Source organism: Buteo buteo, chromosome 7 (genome assembly GCF_964188355.1).
Source record: "Buteo buteo chromosome 7, bButBut1.hap1.1, whole genome shotgun sequence".
Taxonomy (NCBI): domain Eukaryota; kingdom Metazoa; phylum Chordata; class Aves; order Accipitriformes; family Accipitridae; genus Buteo; species Buteo buteo.
This window is the reverse complement of record NC_134177.1, coordinates 21,100,908-21,118,807: the sequence shown is the minus strand read 5'-3', so window position 1 is coordinate 21,118,807 and position 17,900 is coordinate 21,100,908. Positions and strand designations below refer to the sequence as shown.

Below are 17,900 nucleotides of genomic sequence, written 5' to 3'. Positions count from 1 at the left end.
AATTGCGCAAGATGCCTTATAATTAAGCTATTGTAATGATCAGTGCTGGAACTCCTGAAACCCCTTGGAGAATTTGGGTAATACATGTAAAAGGACTAAAATCAGTCAGATCTAAAAAACCTGTCCTTGCCTCTTAGTGTTGTTAATTCATGAAGCTGACTAGGAGGGGGTAGGGTGGGGTACTAAACAGAAAAATAGGAGTGGAAGATCAGGTGATCTTCAAGAACATCAATGAGTAGTACTAGTTTCACAACAAAAACTGGGAACATTTTTGGCTAAAACAGTATCCATATTTAGTGCTGAAGTGAAAGTGATCAAAAATCAGAAAAGCTACTTACAGACAAAAATGAGAGAAATGAATTGCACTACATAAAACGGGATTAATAACAGTGGCTGAAAATTCACCACGGAAACTGAATAAATTAGGAAAGATTAATGACTGGCAGCAACACAGACAGCATTAGAAAGATTTTTAAGGGTATTCGAAACAAATTGTAGGTAGAGTACTTTCATCTGCTAACAAGACTGGTTGAACATTTTATGTGAGACAGAAATATGTAAGTTTTTAATAAATATTTCTTTTCATCTGGGCGAAAAAAAAAAAGGTATTCTTGACTATAATAAGGTGTCTTCCAGTCCACTGAAAAGGTGAAGAATATGTTTGGTTAAGTCTGCCAGGACTAGGATGTTTCTGAGATGCTAGGAGTCTCAGGCACCAGAATTATGGTGCAATTCTCAAAGCAAATATCCTGCCCGCTGCTGTTAACTTACAGTAAGACACTGGGGATTCTGTAATACTAGAAAAATGTTAATGTGGTGTCAGTATTCCAAGGTAGATGATCCAGATTGATCCTTGGTGAGAAAAAAATTATTTGGGAATTGGCAAATGTGAAATTCAGAGGACTTGAATACAGTCAATTACCAGCTGATATGTTTTTATCGAAAATGGATGTTGTCAAACAAATCTGATTATCTACCAAACTGGTAATTTGAAATGATAAATGCAATTACAGGGATGAAATAGCACCTATAAAATATCTATTCTTGAATGCCACTTAAATGGATTAAGAATTGACTGGTATCTTCTAGTATGCCACAAATGATATTTGGAGGCTTCATAGTAAAATTGGCACATTTCCTTTAGTTATCTATGAGTAAATATACAATTATTGACATTCATGAACAATGCAATGGCTGCCAAGACAGGCAACTGAAAGGCCAAGATTGCCATTAAGAGAAATCAAGCTACAGTTCCTTAAAATAAAACAGGTATTAACAATGCCAAGTTCAACACGGGTACTAAACATCTGTGTATATTACAGTCTCCCAATTTAAACTGATCACCAGAAATAGATGCCGGGGTTCAATTCTATACATGTAACTCAGAGTTAGTCCCAGACTTTCCTCCTCTTGTCTTGTGAATTGAGGTTCACAGTCTAAATCTTCTTTTAAAGTTGTTTGTTGCATAATTATTATTATAAAAGCAAATGTTTATTGATGTTCTTAGTTATGGAGGTAACTATTACACCTCTAATTTCACAGCTAAACCTTACCAAATGAGAAGATATTACTATGATTTACTGTGGAATTAAAATTTTCTACACTTTACCACACCTTTCATTTAATTAAATAAGGGCAGTAAAAAGAAAGGAGTACAATTTCTCCTTTTTTTTTAATTGAAAAGACAACTGTCAGTTACTGAAGGAAGCAAGACTTAGTATGCATTTATTAAGTACACATGTTGAACAAACAGGCTGACTTCCCAGCTTTACTAAGCTGTTGATTACCCTAAAAGAATGAATGGCATGAACATTTACTTAAAAACAAAGTAAAAAAAAAATCCCAGAGTTAGCTGAAATTCACAAGAATCAATAATGTACAAAAAAGTGGCTCACGTCACAAGCTCACGCTATTCAGGGACTGTTTGTTTTCACATGAATGAATGCTACTTCAATCAAATACCAATTTTGTCATGGAAGTTAGTGGGGCAAACAGTGAAGCAGTATCAATGCATGGATTTACCATTAACATTTTCTGTGAAACTGTCAAATTGCTTCATTTTCATAAAATCTGGATATTATTTTCCCTTTTCAAACAGCTTGTGTCCAATTAACTTCCATTTGCAAAGTACAGAGATTCTCAGAAGGTACTGCAAAACTAGGGTTTCTTTCCTGAAATAAGGGACAGGCATTCTAAATGTTACAATGCGAGTGAGGATAATTATACCTTACACTTCATACCACTCCTTTGAAGACTGTGATATAGGATTCACTGTCAGTACTTACTAAGCCTTTTTTTATTCTTTTTTAGCCTAAGTAAGACTTTACTGTGGACCCAAATCCCATGATTAACATTACCTCCTGTGATGATGGTCTGGATTTCTGGAAGAAAATACTTATCTCAGATGGTCATCCAGAAGTACAAAATGACCAAAATGTTGCAGAAAACATACCCATTCCTGCAGAGATTAAAACTTGAAACAAAGAATACCTTCCAATATAATTTTCAGAATGCCTCTAGTTTTCAATTCAAGGGAACTGAAACCAATGAAAGTGAATTTAAAAATAAAAAATTTTATTAAATTACCTGACAATATATGACCAAATTTGTTGGTTCTTTCTACCCATACTTTTATCATTTAAAAAGTTTGATTTTATTTTGTTTACCTCCTATTCATACATATCCATACTGATCTTTACATTTTATTAATGGTATGGAACTGGCTAAAATCTGAAGAGTTTTATGTGATAATCATACTCTCTTCTATCTATGTTTGATTATGGATGCCTATGCTATAAAACAAACAATGAAAAAAACAAAATGCTTTTCTAGGCCAGTATTTATAGGATTCACTACATATCAGAAAGTCCTTTCTGTGCATTTTAAGACAATGGAGAGCATTTCAGAGTTCTGTCTTTCAAACTTTATAATTTTGTATATTTAGTGGTAATACGAAAAAAAAAAAGGTTCCATTAGTAACTTTAAGAAACTGAAAAGCACTGAGTGCCAAATATACGTTGAAATCCTTGAATTCAGTCACTCAAACCCCTCTTCCTTAAGGCTGCTCTAAACAGCTCTTCTCCATTTATTACTTAGCTCAGATTACACCAAAGCATAGTGCAAAGGCCAGGGGAACATCACAATTTCACCCATATTTTCTAGCATCTGTAATTTTTTCACAGGTGTTGCTATAAAGGCAAACAGGCTCTGACCTTAAGGTCAAATCACAAGGCACTTAGGTGTTGGTAGAACAGAAGGAGCTTAAATAACCGTGATTTGCACATATGGACCAAACAGGACTTGTAGTACAGGCATTTCATTTTTCAAAGTGAATTTGGAAAAGAGGCAAATATGTGCCAAATACATCTCTATCTATTCTTTATTGCTCATTTAAAACAACACTTTTTCCCTGTATTGTTTTCCAGTAATCACTGGAACTATTTTAATCAGTTACACAAGGAATAAAAACAACTGGACTAAACCCCTACCTTTACACTGTGTTGTTTACTAGTCTCAAGTTTTGCTTAAGATCACATACAGAAAAAGTATCTAGGATCTTTCTAAATCAGAGTTGTAGGATAAACCCATTTCTCGCTGTACAAATTTTAATTTGGCACAGGCAATAAAAAAAAAGCATGCTCCATAAACATACATCTAAAAATCCATGCTGTGGGTAATGTCCTGATTTAAAACCTCTGAAGTAACTTGCACTGTTCGTCTGAATTATTTCAGGATCCTGCAGTCTCTTAAGATGTTACAGGATATTTTTTTTTTTCACTCAGCAATTGACCTTACTCCATCATCTGCTGACACTTTCTCTCTCACACAAGCTTAACTAAGAGATTACAAAGCAAGTTTAAAAAAAACCAACAGAACAACAAAAAACTAAAACCAAACAAAATCCCCCAAACTACTTTGACTTCCAACCATCTCTGTCTGAAGTGAAGGTCTTTTAAGTAAGTTGGTGCAGTGACACTGCATTCACTATGGCACCAGAGTATCAGCCATCTGCATTGTTACCAAGGTTAAATTCCAATGTCGAGAGAACTGCAAGCAGTCTACATGCCATCCCAGGAGAGTTTCTGAATCACTAGTGAAACAGAAAGTAGTAGGTACTTTTTTCTTTGTCTATAGCCAAAAGCCACAAACTGCTTGTAATATATTGCATATGACAAGGCATAATCTGTCCTTTACACTAAATGCATTGTGGAGTAATGTCATGGGAATGTAGGGATTTTGAATGGGCATTACAAATCCCACAGCATCAGGAATACTAAACAGTACTAGTATCTAGAAATAACTTCTTCACTGTGTTTGGATTATTTTTTGAGGTCTTTTTTCCAGTTTCTTGAAGCCAGCCATACATCATTGAAATGCTACCATACAAGATAGAAAAGACTTTCAAATATTGTCACTACTAAAGCAAACTCTTGATATGTCTATTCAAAAATGAGCTACAGAAGAATTTTGAAAAGGAATTTAACAGTTTGGTTTGACTTCAATGACAGCTGAGTACCCAACTGCCAGAGGCTTTTCCAACCCCCCCATTGCACCCCCCTTCCAAATAAGAAGCTTTGCTATTACTTGTTCTGTGCTTGGCAGAAATCCTCTGGTCAACCTGGCCGTCCTATTAACAGTATTCTAATAAACGTTTTAAAAGTCTGCCTAAATAATACTGAGCAAAATAGTACTTTGTCAAAAAACAGGAGAAAAAAAAGCATCAATATATATGACACAAACGTGCATTAAAGTGCTAGGAGACCACTTAGCTGAAGTGTTGTGTTTGGCATCTTGGCAGGGCACTGCAAAACAGGGAGACATCTAGCAATTTTTCATTAAAGTTCTGTGAATAGGCAAGCTCGGTCAGGCTGTCAGGGACTCTCTGTCAGTGCCACTTGTTCCAGTAAGTGCAGAATGGAGGCACTTCTTCAAGCTGAGTCAATTTGAGTCAGTGTCTCATATCTCTGAACACCAATGCATGACATATAAGTAAATCATAGCTGCTATCCCTGCAGTCTTACTTTTCTATACTGTATTTACTACACTGTTATTTTAGGTAGCATAATAGATTGGATGCTGATGCTTGCTCTCTTCCATCAACCTATGCTCTCTCAATGAAGTAATGGGGTCAACTTGCTTGCTTTCTCTCTTACATGAATATGCACATACTCAGAGGAGATTTTGCACTTAAGGATGTTATTTTTAATTCATGTGCAGCTCACCCTGTAAGGAGAAGGAAGAGGGCTGTTATGCAACTAGTTGTCTAAGCAGCAGGTTCAGTATCAAAGACAGCAGGTCTTTGAATAAAAGATATATAAGGCATATACATCTTCCTATGAATATGTAAATAAAAGGTACATATGAATAAAAGCTGTAGATAAAGCTATAAACTAAAAGATCAGGTGTAAGAAGTTGTCTTTTCCAGGCACTGTTGGCCAAAGAGAATACAGTGGATATCTGGCATACTCATCAATTCAGTGAATTCCTACTTACCCTTGCAATCACCAGATTAATTCATTATGAACAGTCCATGAAGCTCATGGCATATGCTTTACTGTAAGTCTCCTTAAAAAGCTGTCAACTCACAATTTATGTAAAACTACTCAGAATAGCTCACAGAAGGATAGCAATCCCATTTTACAATCAGTGAATGCAGTTAATGCCTTTTCATTGTCTTTTCATCATACCGCAGTATGATAGCATATATAATAATATTAATCCTTAGTGCCTACTGCTGAGAACAACCAAAAATTCACCTCAGATTGTAGGAGAACATTTGAGCTCCAGAACAACCTCTGCTGTATGCTGCAGCTCTGTCTTCCTTACCTTCAGTTGCCTTGATTGTGTAGCCATTCTCTTCATTTGGTGGTACTTCAAGAAGCTGCATGACCCTGTCCAGCAAACCATGGATAATCTCAAACCCTGGGCTCTTATTGTAATAAACTGCACAGAAATGCCTGTAGTTTCTTGCACCTACATCTGAAGAAGAAGGAAACAATTATGTTATCTGGGAAACTTTATCACACTTTCAACCTTGCCGTTTGTAGCAGTTCGCTGCTGCTGTACTACGAGGCACTTGTGGCTGAAAGGAGAAATGAGTATGCAAAATGGCTTCTCTGACACACCTGCCATATAATCTGAGGAAACAATGGGATTTCTTTAACCCACTGGACTCTCACAGTCAGAAAAGTAAAGAAAGAAATGTAAAGAAAGAAGGCCCTGTGCCTTGGGCAGGAAACAGGGTTGTTACATACAAGCATCTTCTACACAGTGACAGGTACCAAGCATACGTGTTAAAGAAATTAAAAACAGACTAGCCAAAATGTAAATACACAGTAAGCATCAAGAAACTTGTGATGCTGGTGGGAAAGCTAAATATTTATAGAACTCAGCTGCAGAATAACTACCAGTACAAAACAACTAGCCCACAACTTGAAATGAGTAATAACATTAGCATGATGATCTATGAAAAATCTAAATTCACCCAGGTTTCCAAATCACAACTGATGCTTTTCATGATCATCTTGGACACACAAGTGACTATGAAAAATGTGCTACATTGCACAAACTCAAGACTGTGACGCAAGTGTCTCCCACTTTGGACAGTTCCTTAAGTCAAAACCCTGCCTTCTCCCTGCTGTAAGTTTTCTTACATTATTGATTTAATCAAAATACGTTTTTCTTTTTTAAACTTTAAAAATGAGTATGTGGTAGCATGTTGTTATACTTGTACCTGTAGGCTACACCATTGCACTCTCTAGGACTACTGTGGCCTACTTCAAAGCTTTACCAATTACGGGTTTCAACATTTTCACTTTTTGAGAGGAACAATCTACGAATAGAGTAACAAGTCTATTGTCGCAGCTGCCAATTAGTAGCAGTGAAATTCAAAATACTGATTAATGTGGTAGTCGTTTATTGCCTTCAGGTCTTTACCTTCTCAAGGTTAAAGTGCAAGCATGTGTTCAGCAAGGTTGGCGTATACAAGGGCAGAGTTTGCTGAAACCAGGGAAGGACTCTTTATGTGACTGTCCTCTTCTTCTAGACATTCACACGCTTTGCCAGCATGTTAAGTATATACATTGCATTTCAGTTTGGACCAGACCTGCACTTCTGAAGGAAATCTCCTGATCATCCCTACTTACTGTGCTCCTGTTCACACTGTAAAGCAACCCTGCAGCATATAAACCAGACTCCTTTCACCTGCAATTCTGTCAGTACAGGTGTTCCAGAAGGGCACCTGAATAGCTTCAACCACTCAAGGGCATTCAGCATACATCATCAGACTAGAGCTAGTCAAAAGGACAGCTTACATGCATATAGCATGGACTGTGAGTCATCAGCTGATCTCATTCTGTACTGCACTGCTTCGTAATATTGACACATAGTGCAACAAGTTACAGACAGATTTTCACGCATAGATTTCTTCCCTTTCTAGAGAGTCCTCTGGCTTCTGCAGTCTCCTAGTTGCTCATGTCTAGATGGACATTCTCATCTTTCTCTTCCACTTCACTGTGATTAGATATAGGGAGGAAATGTATTTACTGACAACAATTGCATTCCCTTTAATACAAAAAACCACAAACAAAAATCCTTCTAACCTATAAATACTTGTAATGTTTGAGGTGAAAGAGGGAGTAAGAACTTCTTCAGTGGTCATCAAGGAATGAAGAAAGAATGAGTAAAAAGAGCAAATCTGTCTGGTCTGCAGGTTAAGGTAGGGCAGCACCACGTGACATAGTTGTATGCGTAGGGATTTCATATTTCTTTCCAGAAACTACCCAAAAGAAAGGCACATGAAATCAGGTATATGCCAGGGTGAACTGGGTTCTTTACACAGTCAACCTGTGCTCATGCTGAGCATGTCGGGACCTCTGGTCATGAAACATCTCAGCTGGACTTAGTGTTCCCAGGAAAAAAGGCACTGCACTGCACACTGCTCATAGAAAGTGCGGTTAAAGATCCCTATATGGTTAGTGACTTCATGGCAGTTACAGCTGCACCTGTGGTCTGAACCATACTTCGACATAGTTCTGGATATAAGCATCAGAACTGAGCACCTCAGACCTCAAGAGACAGTTCTTTTCTACAGGCATCAATTGTTTGCTGCTGCATTCAATACAAGAAATAAGGGACATCAAAATAACAGGAGCTAAGCTCAAAACAAGAAAAGGAGTGGGTTCTTCAGGCAGCATGGAGTTAAGTAGTGAAACTTCTTCACCACAGGATTCTGTGAAGGCTAGAAGTTTACATGGCTCTGAGGACACAGAGGAAGTTCAGAGGAGATAAATTTATTACTTCTTACTACAGACAAAGAACCATGTTTGAGTTGGGAAATCCCTGAGCTACTCGTGGCTGGAGAACAAGGGAGCACTCTGAAAGTATTATATATGTGTACCTGGTCTTGTGCTTTTCCCTTGTCAACCACTTTTAGCTAGTGTTACAGACAGGTTATTGGGCTAAATGAGCCTTTGGTCTGACCCGCCATAGCTGATCTTTTTGCTTGATGTACAGTGAGCTTAAATACAAGCAGAAACTTTAGCACTCATTGAGTGTTCCCTGAACTGTTAATATCTACCATAAGAAATTAAAGATTATTTCGAATTAAATTTACATCTTGTTTATTTGCTTCAACTAACCATTTAGTAATAAAATATCTGTCAAAAACTAAATGGGAAAAAATTTACCAAGTGACTAGAAATGCATGGTTTAAAAAGGACTGCAAAATGCAGGAGCAAGAGCCTACACAAAAGATGAGAGCACAGCCTTTTTGAGCCAAGAGTCATTCAAAACTTCTAGGGCACCAACTTGGCAATACAGCTGTAAGTTCTTTCATCAGTCACTGAAAGCTGAACTTACTGTGGCAGTAAGTCTGCATTTGTCACTCAGGATCTTTTTCCTGTCATTGTAATAATTTGCAGGGTTAATTAATGCTGGAGAATCCAATCCTGAAGTTAAAATGGCAACACAGAAAAGTAAAGGCTACAGAGAAAATAGCAATAAATCCAACATCTGATTTCTGGTCTGCGCATGCTGGCTGTTCAGTCCCATCATATCTATCTCTGCTTCCCAGCTCTACTAAGATACTAATCAGTAATACAGTCATGAATGGTGGATAACTTATTTTCATGTTCTATTGAGCAACAGAAAAGAAGAAAATGTTTTTCCCTTCCCTAAGACAGCACATTCTTTGGGCTAGACATTCAGTAGAATGATTTCCTTTTTTTTCTGTAAGTCATTATGCTAGCAGAATTTGTGACAACTATCCAAATTTTAATTTCATTATTATTCAGATAATCAATGGTGTCTTCAGATCACTATTCTTAACTAAATCATGAGAAATAAACATACAAAACAATTTTTATACCTAGTGTTTTCAACTGTAGAAATCCTTGGTAAAGGAAAGGATGCATTTCAAGCATTCAAAAAAGCTGTGTTATAAAAGTTACTTCTTTACAAAGTTGTATTACAACACAAGAAGTTCATTCACTATAGGCGACAGGAAGAAAAAAAGAAAGTATTAGGAACTGTAGGCAAAAGCTGGTGGATGTTAGAAATGCTTCAGTTCTTTATAACTCACTTAAGAGATCTCTTGTGTCATGCCATGAAACATTTCTATTTTTTAAATGAGCCTGCCAAATATGTCAACCTAGATTATATATATATACACACACATATATATTTCTGAGACTTCAAAGCACTTCCTGGGGATGCTGCTGAAAAACAATCCAAAGGATGGGCAGCTGGTTAGGAATATGTGAGCCAAAAGAGTGCAGAGGAAGATAAAGCAGTGTTGTACGCTGCCCTCTTCCAGATTAGAGATGCTTCAGAAAAATGACTTGGTGAACTGAAAGGGGGCACCTGCTCATTTAAACTTGTATCTTAGCCTCACAAAAATCCAGAACTATTTTCTGCATATAACCACCACTTCCAGACAGTTTGGGAAAATGCTTCAAAATATGGCAGCAGCTCTACTCACAAATGTGTACATTGTGCCAAAATGTGTGCTACCATGTTTGCCAGATTCTCCAAGATAACTGGTCAGAGGTGATTTTCTAACGGATTAATTTATTTTGTTGTGCCAAGGGAGAGAAAGGGTATTCTTCATTAGGACTGGTGGTATAAAGTGATGATTTATATGCTGAACTAATGTAACTATCCTACCAGAAATGACTATCTAGTGTTACAAGTTAACCACACAGATGCTGTGTAACATATTCAAAATAAGCACATTTCCTCCTGCCTTGAGAAGAAACTTTTCTGCTCAGATTTGGTTCCATTTATTTGTATTAAATCTGGCACATGTTTTGCTAATTTAGTACATCAAACCTTTCTGCCAGATATGTCTGAAGAAAAATATGTTCAGTTCACCTTGGTAAGCATGAGTTCTGTGTAAGAAGGTATTTTATTAAAAACCAGTGTGTTTGAAAGAGCTAGGTTCATTCACACATGAATGACTACAAGATGCCATTTCAAATACAGTTAATGTCAGTACTCTTTGACCCATACTTTTTAAATTATTAATTGGAAATCCTGCATGCCAAAATCATGAAATAATAAAATTAAATTAGTCAGTCTGATGACATAAGCGTTCTGCAGGAAATCTCATTCCATATGTGAGAGGACAACCCCACATTTTTCAGTGGTTGCGGAGTTACCAGTTATTTCTTTCTCCCCGCCCCTTTCAAGCTGTTTATCAGGCAAGTTTAATTTTGAAAGTAAATTTGGGAAAGACAGTAGTTGTACTAAACACAACATTAAAAACAATTTCAGATACTGTTTACAGTCTGCAAGTGCTCAACCCATGAGAGGGCTGCCCAAGAGCATAGGGCACAAACCTGCTGCCTCAGACGTCTTTATTCATCATTATTTCATCTATTGCAATGATTACCATCAAAATGAAGTACACTACAAAATTAGTCTTTATAAAACTGTTAAGCAGCCATCCACATAAATGAAAGCTTTCAAGAGCTACAATTAACACACACAAAATAAAAGTAACAATTTAACTTGCAAATTTTATAAATCAGAATAAACACACTCCTTAGTCCAAGATAAATAGCCCCACTCTTGGTTCTGAAGAATGCTGATGCTCTTCTGCCATCTGTACCATGTTTTTTGCATTCTAGCTAACTGCATGCCCAACAAGGAATGAGCTGCACCACCAAACTGTCTGTATTTAATAAAAAGAAGTCTACATGGTTTGCTAAAACTGCTTATTTTGCTTGGCAAGGCTTTTTTTCTTTTTTTTTTTTTTAAAAAAGTAATCTACAAATTAAATTCATCACCAAAGCAATTTACTTGCCATTTTGTTTATGCTTTATATAAACCTTTGTTTTGCAGATCCCAGATACCTTTAAACACAACCACTAAAATCTGAAACCAGATAATGAAACAACAGAACCATTTCTGCTGCTGAATTTAAAGTAATGTCAGCCTTTTTCACTGAGGCAAAACTTCATTCAGAGTTGTAACTCAGTGTACGTGCACTTTTCCCAAAAGCTGTAGCTTGTGCGCTCCTTTTCCCCTAATACACCATATAGAAAGAAATTAATCAGTAAATTAAAAAAAAAATTTTAACATTTAAAAATCCATTTTTACAGTTCATTTTACTTTGATACATTTTTCTAGATAAAAAAGATAATTTGAAATTTTGATCCTGTAAAGTGAAATCAGTGCAAAGAAGCCCCGAAACACAGGAAGGATTTCACTGAAGCTTTTGAAAAGTGAACTAGCTGCTTTGGCTGTTTCATGTAAAACAATTAAGGTCACAGAACAATTCAAAGGCAGCCATGCTTTCTTAGCATAGTTGGATGAAGCGGAAAGATAAGGAAAATCTTTTATAGATGAGAGAGGAAATTTTATGCTGTCGAGCTTTTTATTTAAGTATACATTTTTATACACAGATGTGCTCCATTCTTTACCCTGTATCTGTGCTACCAATCTATTTCTTCATATTGGTTGTCAGTTTTCCAGAAGATAATTTTGGAGAACAAATACAAGCAATCCTCTTTAAAGAAGATGGAAAGATGGAAAACGGATTCATGTTGAGACACACTGACCCCAAAATTTTCCTCTGAATTACAGCTGTCCAGAATAGAATCTGTCTGCAAATACAACCTGCTATTCCCAAGCTCAAGACATACTGCTTTTCAGTTGGCACAGCACTGCACTTCTTTGAGACTGCAGCAGTTTAAGCAGGCTCTAGTACTGTAATAGCAGCATGCCTTCGATATTTACTACTTTCCAAGGTTTGTGCCACTTGATAACATTACCAGCAGGTAGTTTCTCTCATGAGTTACACCCCTGATAAGAATACAAAGGAGCACTACATTAAGAGCAAGTAAAAAGGGGTATGCATCAACATAAGCAATTTAGAGAAGGGTTTTTTGGTGCAAAATTGTCTTGCATTTATCTTTGCAGTCTTGCAGTATTCTTAACAGATTTTAAGGGATATTTAGGTGCCTAAAAATATTTGCAACGTACCTACTTGCACTTCTGTGAGAGCATTTAAAATGGAACCATATCTCTAGCCACTCTAAAATGTAGCCTGTTATGCCAGTCTCTTAACTCTTGTGCTATACACATAAATAAACCTATGTAGTAAGTAATGACTATTATGTTTTTAAAGAAATACAGATTTACTTACTATTACCATTTTGTATGTAAACATATTTCCATTATCAAAGATTTTGAGGAACCTTCTCTTACCTGTATTAGGATCTTTTACTACAATGTCAGAAATCTCAAAGAGTTTGAGAGGCAAGGGCATCTTTCGGTTAGCAGCAATAGTTTTCAGTAGTCCGGGAAGGAGGGTTGTACGTGCCACCTGCAGGACAAACATGGATGCTGCAAGTGAAATACCTTCCAAAATAGATAACGTTAGGTTTCTTTATCTTTTGTTTTGCTCATTTGTAACAAGAGTTTAAAAGAGTCAGGTGTAAATACTGCACTTATCTCTTCTGTTTATGCATCTTTGCTTTAGAATTATTAAACTTGAAAATGTACATTCTCTGCATGTTCTTTATACTGCATTTTCTGAAAGAGCATACATGTGAGCTTAAGAATAGGTATCGTTTCACAGATGCTTGAGCTACAGTGCAGGGTAGAAAAACAAATAATATAGAAAGAAGTGCAAAAAAATTCCCATAAATTTAATCTCACTTATGCAAAAGGTATTAAGTGTTATTTTGGAAATATTAAGTGCTATCTGAAATATTATCTTGATACCTCCTGACATCAGTCAATGATATAGGCAGAACCTAAGTAACAGAAACATAAATATTCAGATTGCCGTTGTGGACAACATGAAATACATAGAAAACGTATGCAAAGAACCAAGCAAGAGGCAATCATATTACTGTTCTTACAGATACATTCACATATATTTCCTGTGTTCTCCATTCAAATACCTCCTTAGAAGTGCACCATTTTAAAATCTTTTTTTCTAACTGGAAGAGTCTGATTCAATTAATCTAATGGAAAAGGGATGGAAGTGACTCTCTGCTGCTTGACTGCAGGTAAAAAGTTACCATGTGCTCAGCCACAGTTACTTCTTATCACTGGTCATGCAGCATTTCTGTCTATTTACCTTTTCCTAACCAATAAAGAGTTCCAGCTGCAGACTCAGCTGGAATAGGGTCCCTGGCATCATCCTGCCCTTGTCTTCTCAGCAGAGAATAGGGGATGGGGAACAAGCCATCCTAAGAATGCTGTCACAGTTAACATCTAAAGCTCAAAGTTTATAGTGCATCACAAAGAGTAATCCTTCCCAATTTTCAGGGAGGCCTACAGATTTTGAAAGACTGAGGCTATTTTTGCCACAAGGAATGTTCAGCCAATAATACAACAGCTTAGCAGCATTGCTACTGCAAAGGCCTGCAGTCTTTGAAGAACAGGAATCTGAAATTGTACCTGGCTGGAGGGGCTGCCACTTTTTCTCATTTTGTTCACACTCAGTATTGTTTGTTTGTGGTACATTCTGTATTGCTCAGTTGTAATCACCATGCCAAATGATATATATAACCAGGTGATAATAGCCTAAACAGATTACAACAGTGTCTTGCATGACTGCTTATTTATGGTACCAAATAGAACAGAAAATACATGAAGGTAACCCAAAATTCTGTTCTTCAATCTTAAAGCAGCAGAAGACTGTTTTTAGCATTAGAGATAAGATCCAGAAAGGTATTTTAGATGCTCAGAGAAATCAGATTTACTGAAGAAGATCTTGAGGGGAAAAACCCCAACAAATCACAAAACACTAATACCCACAAACTGGTGAAACTTTTCTAAACCTTTCTAAAGTGTGTTTACCTTTGTATTTCTTAGGTTAGAAACAAAAAAGCCTCTAAATTTACCTTCCCTGTAAAGTAATGAAAGCATCTTTTTAAAAAAACACTCTCTAAAAGAAATACAAAAACTATGGGTACACTTTCAGGTATTTTCAGAACTGCTGACAATACTGTACTTGAGCTCTCACTCTCTGCTCTAGTGAAGATGAAATGAGCTAGAAATTGGTATTAAAATACTTAAAGAGCAAAACAGAATTTTTTTTTATAAAAAGGAAGAGTAATAATAGTTAATAATTTTTTAAAAAACATATCCAGAGCTCACAAAGTTTAGAGGTTGCCAGGTCTAGTAGTTCCACTTATATTGAATGGCTTTTCTAAATGCGGGAGTTGATCAATCACCTGGGATTTTCTGTAATAAGACAGCTCAATTTTGCCACTTGCTGTCATACAGAGCATGGTATTTTACGTTATTGAAAAGCTAGTAGTATTTCACACTGAATAAGGTATTTCTCAGTGAAGGAGTAACAGAAGACTACCAAGTTTAGCACATAAATCTGCACATCCTCTTCAACGCAGGAAAAGGAGCTCTATATTTTATAAATTTAATTTCCTGTTGGTTCCTTTCTCTCCTCTTTAAATATAGAATCTGTGACAATGTTGCTTTCAAAATTTGACCAGAATTATCTCACCTGAAATTCTGCAGTTTTGGGGTTTGCTATGCGCACTGCTTTTGTTGCAGAGATATCCATGCCAAGTTTATCTGCAATGTCTTCTTGAGAACACTGAGAAGAAGAGACAAAAAACCAGCAAGGTCAAGTTAAAAGACAGTAAGCCAACGATAAAATTTGATATCAAGAATGAACAATGCAATTGTAGCACTTGCTCCAAGGCCCTATAATATTATGCTCTCATGTGCAACACCTACTCATAATAAAAACTAAGCCCCAGTCTTAAGACTAAGTAGGCAAACTGGTTTATCTACAAATGTTAATTACTAACAAAAATAAAGCTAGTTAAAAAAAAAAAAAGCAAATGTTTGTTTAGGCTTCTGTCATGGATTGCTGTCATCTGTTTTGAAAACAGAGGCTCACATTCTGCCCCCTGACTTGCAGTGGGTAAAGTATTTTATTCTGAAAATAGCACTTGTAATGGGACTGGTATCCAAGCTTTCTCATAAAGAAAACAATCCCTTAGGGGCTACTTAGAGAAAGTAAAGTACTGTCTATGAAAAACAGGTCATATGGCCAAGCCTTCAATTTTTACAGCTGCATAAGATTCTCATAGTTCATTGTTGTTTTCATTTTTTTTGAGTTGGAGTATTTCTAAAGCCCTTATTCTCAAGGTGTATTTTTAAGCTGGTCAGTAAAGCAATACATATGTACTTTATCAGGCTCAGATGATGTCTGTGCACATACAGCAACAGATGCTACTGATAAGATCCACACTACAGATTTCCAGAATTTATAGCTTTATTAATGTATTAAAGAAACCACTAGCAGACTGGGCATGTATTTGAGGATTTGCTAGTGTACTGCTGTCTTCCAGAGGTGTTCCCTTTGCGTTGGCAGCACTCCAAAAAGTGTGTTGATAGACCAAATGTGAGGAAAATGAGCGGATGATGCCATCTGAAAAAGTGGATTATTGAACAATAAAAAAAAAAATCTTAAATGAATGCTGACCTTAGGAGGAGAAAACTGTGTTAAAACAGTTAAACACAGTTTAACAGTTAAACTATGGTATGTTACTGTGATTTAACTAAATAATTTTGGCTACATTGGAGCTCCTCATAGAAAGCAATGTTATTATGTAAAAGTATAATTTGGGGCTCAAACCAAGAAACAGATTGTATGCACAAATACATAAGCAGTGTTTGTCCTGTAACACTAGGCTACAGAATCTTGTAGCCTAAATGGTATTTGTCACAGTCATAGGCCTATGTTGGTCTTTTGATACCGTGTTGGTGACACAGCAGACTGTGGGTTTCATCATGCCACAGCAGAAATACAAATATGTAATGTGATACCATGATATACTGCATGATCTAACAAAATTCTGCTGTTGCAGTTCATAAGGGTCCTCAGTTGTAGTGATGTAATATATTCAATGTTTTTAAGCATATTACCTATTCAGTGCTGAAAAAATTGAATTATATTTATTAATGAATAAGGAAAATCTATAAAAGCTTGACCATGTAATACATATTATTTCCTCAACATGGTACTACCACAGGTAGTCTGAGTATCTTTGTCAAATACTAGCAAGGCAGGAAGTAATACTAGTTATTGTCCTGGTTACTTAATTGAGTTAATAACAAAATATTAAAACTGGAATATATTTTTCAGGCTTTAGAATTAGTCCAAATTTTGCTTTTGAAGCTCCATGAAATCTGAAGGTGTTAAAATTTTATTCAATCCATTTGGATTACTAACTTTGGTTGCAATACTTGAACTTTCCAAATGCGTGTAAGTGTTTTAGGAGCCTGCATCACTGTATCTTAAAATCTTTGAGTAAGTTATCAAAAAATGATTTGTGATCAGATAGCTACCTCTTAAAAGGTTGTGTACGTTCAGGGATGTATACTTCTGGCCATCTAGCAAGTTTTAAGTTCAGGAAAAGGTTGAGAAATTCCGCAGAGGTTTTAATAGAATATGTGATGGTAGCTCCCCATATGCTAAAATGCCCATAAATTGCACTTTAAGGCAAAGGCTTTAAGCAGATCTTGCAACAGAAAGGATTTTCTAAAATGTATAGTGTATTTTCAGTAGCTGACTATGCCAGTCTCCACGTATGGACAGTTACCACATACATTTGGAGGGCACAGGGGTGTACTTAACTTTTTTTTTTTAATAGTAGTAGATCAGGTTCTCTGATCCAGTTCACAACTATGGCAAAGGGGTATGAACAAGTGGCCATCACAAAGATGGCCTACTAAACATTTTATTTCAACAAAACAACCCTGCTGCAAAATTTCAGTATTAGAAATTATGCCAGCTCTTAGTACTGGAGTGGAACATGCTGCTGCAGAGTCCTAATTCTTGGTAAAAGACTACTGGCATGGCTGTAACAAATAATATGAATAATACCTGCAACCACTAACAACAATTACTCTTTTTTTATTTGTTCTTCCATGCAAAAAAAAAAAACAAAACCCAAACCAAAATACCTGTGGTGAAATTTACAGAGGAATTTGTGTCCCCTTAGCATGCATTGTAACTTTTTTACAGGTATTCTTAAAATAAACTCTTTGCTGACTGCAAAACTACATATCAGCTTGGTATCTAATGCATGGAAACATGAGAAAGTGACAATACTAAAAAGAGAAATAGAAACAGGGTAATCTCTAAACTGTAGTAATATCCACCAGAAAGTACTAAACCTTTATGTTTGTTTTCCAGATTATCAAACTGATGAATTTCACATCTGGTGATCAAAATCTCAAGAAAGACTTGCTGTCTCACAATTTCATCCTATCAAGTTAAACTAAAAACAGTACTTCAGCAGCTATTTTCGCTTCTATACTTAGAACTATATGCCACAATAACAGTGACTCATTCAATTTCTCTGAGCTACAAACTCACAAAATACTATAATTCCAAAGCACTAGCA

The 17,900-nt window shown here is 36.2% G+C and overlaps 1 protein-coding gene across 2 annotated transcripts in view; it reads right to left on the bottom strand.

Annotated features, from left to right (window-relative positions):
- The window catches only part of FARSB (phenylalanyl-tRNA synthetase subunit beta), a 42,035-nt gene that overhangs the window by 11,424 nt on the left and 12,711 nt on the right, over nucleotides 1-17,900 (bottom strand). Inside the window, exons 14-17 of one of the 2 annotated variants that reach the window (XM_075031865.1) lie at nucleotides 14,984-15,076; nucleotides 12,712-12,829; nucleotides 5,827-5,979; nucleotides 916-5,223 (exon numbers count right to left, since the gene is read on the bottom strand). In XM_075031865.1, coding sequence (XP_074887966.1) covers nucleotides 5,219-5,223; nucleotides 5,827-5,979; nucleotides 12,712-12,829; nucleotides 14,984-15,076 — 369 coding nt within the window. In that variant the 3' untranslated portion in view covers nucleotides 916-5,218. Of the gene's footprint in view, nucleotides 1-915; nucleotides 5,224-5,826; nucleotides 5,980-12,711; nucleotides 12,830-14,983; nucleotides 15,077-17,900 lie in introns of those variants that run through there. The other variant, XM_075031864.1, reaches the window with a different exon arrangement.